Source organism: Oncorhynchus kisutch, linkage group LG17 (assembly GCF_002021735.2).
Source record: "Oncorhynchus kisutch isolate 150728-3 linkage group LG17, Okis_V2, whole genome shotgun sequence".
NCBI lineage: Eukaryota > Metazoa > Chordata > Actinopteri > Salmoniformes > Salmonidae > Oncorhynchus > Oncorhynchus kisutch.
This window is the reverse complement of record NC_034190.2, coordinates 28,925,494-28,933,385: the sequence shown is the minus strand read 5'-3', so window position 1 is coordinate 28,933,385 and position 7,892 is coordinate 28,925,494. Positions and strand designations below refer to the sequence as shown.

Genomic DNA, 7,892 nt, shown 5'->3' with positions numbered 1-7,892 from the left:
GCTTAAAGGTCCAATGCAGCTGTTTTTATCTCATTATCAAATCATTTCTGGATAACATTTCATTCCCTAAATTGTATTGTTTTAAATTAAAACATTACAAAATAAACTGAAATAGCTGCTTAGCAAAGAGCAATTTCTCAAACAATAATTTTGCTACTGTAGGACTGTCTGGGAGTGGTTTGGGTGGGAAGGGGGAAAATGAAGATTTTCTTTTATTGGCAAAGAGATTTGGAACTCTTTTTCTTATTGGTCTATTAACAAATTTACCGCATGTTGACGTCACCACAGTAGGCCAAAACTCCCTCCCAACAAAGAGTCTGAAATTATTTCATTTGGTCTTTTCAAACAGCTCTTACACTAGGAGGGCATTATAATCATTTTCACAATATTATTACAAACTCGATGTGTGGAAATATATAAAAAACATAGGAACTGGGCACTGGGCCTTTAATGCAGAGAGATAAGATAATCTGTGTTAGTCCCTCTGTATCACCCTGCCTTTTCCACAGCTAATCTAATCAACTCATTCATTGCTGATGACCTTTCCAATATCAACAGTGGACTCTGCAATAAAGAGCCCATTTTGAAAAATCTAATTTAGAGAACGTCATTACCAATTTGAAAAAAATTGATGAAAACAGATAACCTAGTGCCTATTTATAACGTGTCATATACCTTGATCAATATCAATATCTAAGTACACATAGCTTTATGAGTAGCCTACATAGCCTAATTTAACCTCCCAACTGGGCATACAACGAATGGTTGAATCAACGTTGTTTCCATGTCACATCAATGATGTTGAATCAACTTGGAAAATAATTTGAATTGACTTCCCTACCCAGTGGGCTATGGCTTGATTCTTTCTCAAATCTGTAGGCCTATATGAAATGTAGAAGAAAACAGGCAGTTAGTTTGTAGGCTATATGTATAATATTTAAAGCAATTAATATGCTAATCTCCTCCAGACATAGCTCAAAAAGTATTGGAACAGAGATATTTTTCTTGTCATTTTGGCTCTGTAGTCCAATACTTTGGATTTTAAATGACACAATGACTATGAGGTTAAAGTGCAGACTGTTTACTTTAATTTGAGGGTATTTTCATCCATATCGGGTGAACTGTTGAGAAATTACAGCACAATTTGTTAGATGCATTTGTGTTTGTTTTGGTTGAATTTCAGATTATTTTGTGTCCATTAGAAATTAATGGTAAATAATGTCTTGTGTCATTTTAGTCACTTTTATTGTAAATAAGAATAGAATATGTTTCTAAACACTTCTAAATTAATGTGGATGCTACCATGATTAAGGATCATCCTGAATGAATCGTGAATAATGATGATCCTATGTCTAGAGGAGATCATTTTTTTAAATGGTAGAGTACAGAAAGAAAAAAAAACAAAGGTCACTGTCCAAATAGTTTTGTAGCTCACTGTAGACCTCGCCTTGATTTGACTAATTGCTTTTCACTGCAACTGGGCAACATGCATGAATTAAAAGGTAGACCACTTATTTAGTGTAAATCCGATATTGTTGGAGGCAAACATGTTCTGGCAGAACCTTTTTTTCGTTTAAGATTCTCTAGGCCACTATACCATCACACCTTTCACTTTCCCAAGCATATCCCGTTCATTTGAACTGTGTAAAACTATGACTTCGTTGATATCGTGAAACTTAGTTGGCTCTTGGTTAAATTTAAGAACGACAATTTGTCGCCTTAATTCCTGTCCATTTATTAATAGGTGTAGTTTCTCTATTAAACGCGCAACGTTAGTGGATTCCAGGCAAATTGCATCGGGTTATATAACCCTTTCGATGAGTAATGCATTCACTTCTCAAACGTCATTCACACAGGTTATTTGTAGTTTACAAAACGAGCGTCCCCACCAGTGAACTGTTCCGAAGTGTTTCGTACCAGCGGGACAGTGTGAACTTAGGAACTGCAACGGGGAGGGACAGATGCAAGGTTGCAGTCCAGTCTGCATTATGTTCATCTGTTCATAACTGTTCCACTGCTACATTCATACGCTGCTGAGGCAGGTGGTCTTTTCGGATGGTGCCGTGCGTTGTCTCCAAAAGCGGACCTGTGGAACATTAGCATCCGAGCAACTGAAGCCCACTGAACTGATTACCGTCCATTCAAGTCAGGTGAGAGCTCATCTGTAATGTTAGGCAGACTTTTACATTCACGTCCGATATGTATTTACTGTCATTGTTAGTTGGATAACTTTCCATTGCACATAGATCAAATTCATTTTTATGACAAGCGCACTTCTCTGTTTCAATTCTGAAAAGGGATACGTGTCTCCCGAATCACCTAGGCTACTTGATTTTGTTAAATTGCTCGCTTGACCATAAACCATCTTGTCTAATATTAGCTGTCTCGTTTGAATAACTAAAGCAGGCGGCAGGTAGCCTAGCGGTTATGCGGTTGGCCCAGGAACAGAAAGGTGTCTGGTTCGTTATTCCCGAGGCGATGTGCTCTTAAGCAAGGCACTTAACACTCATTTGCTCAATGGGCGCTGTGCTACTATGGCTGAACCTGTAAAACAACACATTTCACTGCACCTATGTGACAATAAAACATGTGTTTTCCCAATTATATTTTGTTGATAACACTTCGGAGAATATGATATGATTTGAAAGAATATCAGAATAAATAAGATGTATTTTATCCATCTAAAACATGCATAGCCTAATGTTCTTAGATCTTTTCTGTTTGCTGAACTGTAATTAATTGTATTTTGCCTACAGAGCAAGTAGGCTATACTAAGTTTGCAATGTTTCAGCTTCAGGGTACTTATTTCTGTCCATTGATACAAACTATAAAAATGGAATATTATAGGCTAGATAAGCATAGTTAATGTTGAATGATTGCGCATCATTCTCAATATTAAATTATAACGTTACCCAATTGTCCTTGTCATTGTGTTATAATGGATGGTGTTTAAAAACATGAATTTGTATCTACAATGTACATTGTGTAATTAGTTAATAAACTCCCTTACTGCATGATGTTTCCATATGGCCCATACTATCACTTCGTTGCTACTCCTTCCTACAACATACATGATTATGATAAAAACGTGTACATTTCTCCTTAAATGAAAGATTGGCAATCGTTACAAGGGTTAGTTAAGAATGATTAGTCTTAATTTTAAGCAAGTTTTCATGAATCAATTTCATAATAAAGTGAGAAAAAAATTATAATGAGACCATATGGCAACGCTGTGTGATAATGGTAGTAAACCTCCAAAATCAGTACAGTGCCTTCAGAAAGTATTCACACCCCTTGACTTTTTCCACATTTTGTTGTGTTACAGCCTGAATTAAAAATGGATTAAATGTAGGTGTTTTTATCACTGGCCTACAATATCCCATAATGTCAAAGTGTAATGGTCTTTTAAAAAAAAAATACAAATTAAAGCTCACATATATTGAATCAATGTATTCAACCCCTTTGTTATGGCAAGCCTAAATATGTTCAGGAGTAAAAATGTGCTTAACAAGTCACATGAAGTCACATGGACTCACTTTGCATGCAATAACAGTGTTAACATTATTTTTGAATGACTACCTCATCTCTGTACCCAACACATTCAATGACTTGCAAGGTCCCTCAGTTGAGCAGTGAATTTCAAACACAGATTGGCTGTGATTGCACCACAAAGACCAGCAAGGTTTTCCAATGCCTCGTAAAGAAGGGCACCTATTGGTAGATGGGTAAAAAAAAGCAGATATTGATTTTTACATCCCTTTTTGAGCATGGTGAAATTATTCATTACACTTTGTATGGTGTATCAATACACTCAGTCACTACAAAGATATAGGTGTCGTTCCTAACTCAGTTTTCAGAGAAAGGAAACCGCTCAGGGATTTCACCATGAGGCCAACGGTGACTTTAAAACAGTAACAGAGTTTAATGGCTGTGATGGGAGAAAACTGAGGACGGATAAACAACATTGTAGTTACTCCACAATACTGACCTAATTGACAGAGTGAAAAGAATTAAGCCTTTACAGAATAGAAATATTCCAAAACAAGCATCCTGTTTGCGACAAGGCACTAAATTATTACTGCAAAACAAATGTGGCAAAGCAATTCACTTTTTGTACTGAATACAAAGTGTTATGTTTGGGGGGAATCCAATGCAACACATTACTGAGTACCAGTTTCCATATTTGCAAGCATAGGGGTGGCTGCATCAAGTTATCGGTATGCTTGTAATCATTAAGGACTGGGAGATGAATTCACCTTTCAGCATGGCAATAACCTAAATCACAAGGCCAGATTTTGTTTTTTATTTTACCTTTATTTAACCAGGTAGGCTAGTTGAGAACAAGTTCTCATTTGCAACTGCGACCTGGCCAAGATAAAGCATAGCAATGCGACACATACAACAACACAGAGTTGCACATGGAATAAACAAAACATACAGTCAATAATACAGTAGAACAAAAGAAAACAAAAAGTCTATATACAGTGAGTGCAAACATCTACACTGGAGTTGCTTACCAAGACAATGAATGTACCTGAGTGGCCGAGTTACAGTTTTGATTTAAATATACTTGAAATCTATGGCAAGACCTGAAAATGGTTGTCTAGCAATGATCAACTACCAATTTGACAGAGCTTGTGGAGTTATGGGAAAATGTTGCACAATCTCGGTGTGGAAAGCTCTTAGAGACTTACCCAAAAATATTAATTTACATTTTAGCAGACACTCTTATCCAGAGTGACTTACACTAGTGAGTGCTTACATTTTCAGACTGGTCCCACATGTGAATCAAACCCACAATCCTGGTGTTGCAAGCACCATGCTCTACCAACTGACCTACATGGGACCTCACAGCTGTAATCACTGTCAAAGGTGCTTCAACAAAGTATTGACTCGGGTGTGAATACTTATGTAAATGAGATATTTCTGAATTTGAAAACCATTTTAAAAAACCTGTTTTTGCTTTGTCATTATGGGGTACTGTGTGTAGATTAATGAGGATAAACATGTATTTAATCAATTTTAGAATAAGTCTAATGTAGTAAAATGTGGGAAAAGTCAAGGGGTCTGAATACTTTTAGAATTTTGAAGAATACCAATTATAAATACCTTAAGAGCTCAGTTCAACTATAACCCATCATAACCTAAAATATAAGGTTGTTTTAATTCATAGTTTGTTAATAACCATGTATAGCTTAAATATTGCCCTTGCTTCTTGCCACACGCAGATAATACTGTTGCGCCATCTATAAATATGAGAGTGGTTATATTTCTCAAGCTCCATCCTTCAGCTTTATGGCAAACCCAGTAGTGAGGCTGCCATTTTGTTGTTTTTCAAATACATTTTGAAATGAATCTTATGATGGATATTTTCATAACAATACATCCCTCGAAATGATCAAACAAGTATGGCTTTGATATGTGACAACCTTTCATTTAATCAGATGAGCAATGTCCCTTTAGGCATGAAAAATAATATGCATATCTCCTTTTCTTGCAGGAAATGGAGGACAATCAATAAATGTACATTAACTTGTCATCGGACCAACCAGGAATGACCTGTCTTTTACCATTGTAAAAGCTTCTTCTTGACAGCTTCTTCTACACAGCCATAATTCAGAATTCTTTCAACTGTTCTTTTGGGTGGGTTTTCTCCTGGCCACATCCAAAATGTCTGAGGCTGACTTCCAGAGACTTGAGATGTTGTACCAGATCCTGCACAAGGACCCCTCCTGCAACCATTCCCACCTGACCTTCCATAACACCAGCATGGTATACAATCTGGACTTCCCTGGCGATGGCTCCCACTGGCTGCGCGCCATCATCTCCGTGGTGTACTGTGCCGTGGCCACCGGCGGACTGCTGGGCAATCTTCTCGTGCTGTACCTTCTCTGCTCCACCCGGACCATCGTCAAGAGTGCCATCAACTTCTTTGTGTTCAACCTGGCCCTGGCTGACTTGCTACTCTCCGTGGCGCTGCCGTTCTGGGCAGTAGACATCACCCTGGACTACAACTGGCCTTTTGGTTTGGCCATGTGCAAGGCCGTGTCCCTCCTGACGGGCCTCAATGTCTACGCCAGTTGCTTCTTCCTGATGGCCATGAGCTTGACCCGCTACTGTTCAGTGGCTACTGCACTCAAGCCCGCTGCACCACTCGGTCACAAGCTTTGTGATTCCCGGGTAACTACCGCACTTATATGGGCCGGGGCACTGGTGGCTGCTGCACCGCGTGCCGTGTTCGCCGATCTCAACAGAGTAGGCATGGCCAATGACACTGCATGTCTGCTCCGCTTCCCTAAAGGTACGAATTGGCTGGCTGTCAACCAACTCCTGAGGCTTCTGTTTGGCTTCCTGTTGCCCTACTTCATCATGATCCTCTCCTACCTGCTCCTGCTGCGCTTCCTCTGCCGGCACAAGCTGAACGGTGTCAACCCACAGCGACAGGCTCATGTCTCCAAGTCCGTGGCAGTTGTGGTGCTCTCCTTCTGCACCTGCTGGTTCCCGTATAACGTGCTAACTCTCTGGAGTGCGCTGATCCAACTGGATCTAACAGAAATCAGTCCCTCCTACTACTTTGTCCAGACCTACCTCTTCCCCTTGGCCAACTGTCTGGCCTTCACCAGTTGCTGCCTCAACCCTGTCATCTACTGCCTCATTCGCAGGGAGTACCGCAAGGCCCTGCGCACCCTGGTCTTGAAGTCAAGTCTCGCAATCGCTTCCAAAGCCTGCCTCTCGGCAGTCAACTCCAATGAGGGCCAGAACCGCGATGGACAGCTGGGCATCCCGCTCAACAATATGGAAAGCCACACGGCCCAGTCTTACACCAAGAGGTCAGCACTGCCCTCTACCACTCTATCGCTGGGTCCCAGTCCCAAGGGCCTCTGTCCACTCAATGACCTCACCTGAGGAGGATATCGCTGAACCTCAGAAATAGATTAATTAAAGCTTCAATTCAATTGTGTTGGTGTTTTCGCATGGGTATGACAAAGATTTTTTTCCTTTACCAAAAACAAAGTTGTATCTATATTATGAGACAAATGCCTTGTTGCCTTTTGCATTAACACGACAAGGGTGTGGATTTTTGTGAACATCATCAGGACATTCCTTCTTATTGGCATTCAAATTATGCATTGTGTTGTTTTCTATAGTTTGTGGGATCATTTCTTAAATTAAACTTAATTATTGCAAGGGAAAGCAAATCAAATTTCAAATCAAATTAGGAAACAAGTTAACAACTTGTTATTGCATCTTATTTTGAGATGGAGTGTAAAATTAATTATTGAGACAAAATCTTTAGGTATTCAGCCCCCAAAAAACTGAAACGACACTATATATATAAAAGTATGTGGACACCCCTTCAAATTAGTGGATTCGGCTATTTCAGCCACACCTGTTACGGACAGCTGTATAAAAAATCGAGCACCCAGCCATGCAATCTCCATAGACAAACATTGGCTGTGGAATGGCCTTACTGAAGAGCTCAGTGACTTTTAACGTGGCACTGTCATAGGATGCCAACGTTCCAACAAATCAGTTCGTCAAATTTCTGCCCTGCTAGAGCTGCCCCGGTCAACTGTAAGTGATATTATTGTGAAGTGGAAACGTCTAGGAGCAACACCGGCTCAGCCGCAAAGTGCTTGGCCACACAAGCTCACAGAATGGGACAGCCGAGTGCTGAGGTGCATAGCGTGTACAAATTGTCTGACCTTGGTTGCAACACTCACTACAGAGTTCCAAACTGCCTCTGGAAGCAACATCAGTACAATAACTGTTCGCCATGAGCTTCATGAAATGGGTTTCCATGGCCGAGCAGCCGCACCAAAGCCTAAGATCACCATGCGCAATGCTAAGCGTCCGCACCATTCGACTCTGGAGCAGTGGAAATGCGTTCA

The 7,892-nt window shown here is 40.1% G+C and overlaps 1 protein-coding gene across 1 annotated transcript; it reads left to right on the top strand.

Moving 5' to 3' along the window:
- The first annotated feature begins 1,914 nt into the window (after window positions 1-1,914).
- LOC109875547 (relaxin-3 receptor 1-like) lies at window positions 1,915-7,511 on the top strand. The gene is made up of 2 exons (XM_020467890.2): window positions 1,915-2,150; window positions 5,501-7,511. The coding sequence occupies exon 2, from the start codon at window positions 5,671-5,673 to the stop codon at window positions 6,904-6,906; it is 1,236 nt and encodes a 411-aa protein (XP_020323479.1). The 5' UTR covers window positions 1,915-2,150; window positions 5,501-5,670; the 3' UTR covers window positions 6,907-7,511.
- Window positions 7,512-7,892: the final 381 nt, after the last annotated feature.

Excerpts from the sequence above, each read along its gene's own strand:
- LOC109875547 (XM_020467890.2), top strand. The coding sequence starts at position 5,671 with ATGTCTGAGGCTGACTTCCAGAGACTTGAGATGTTGTACCAGATCCTG.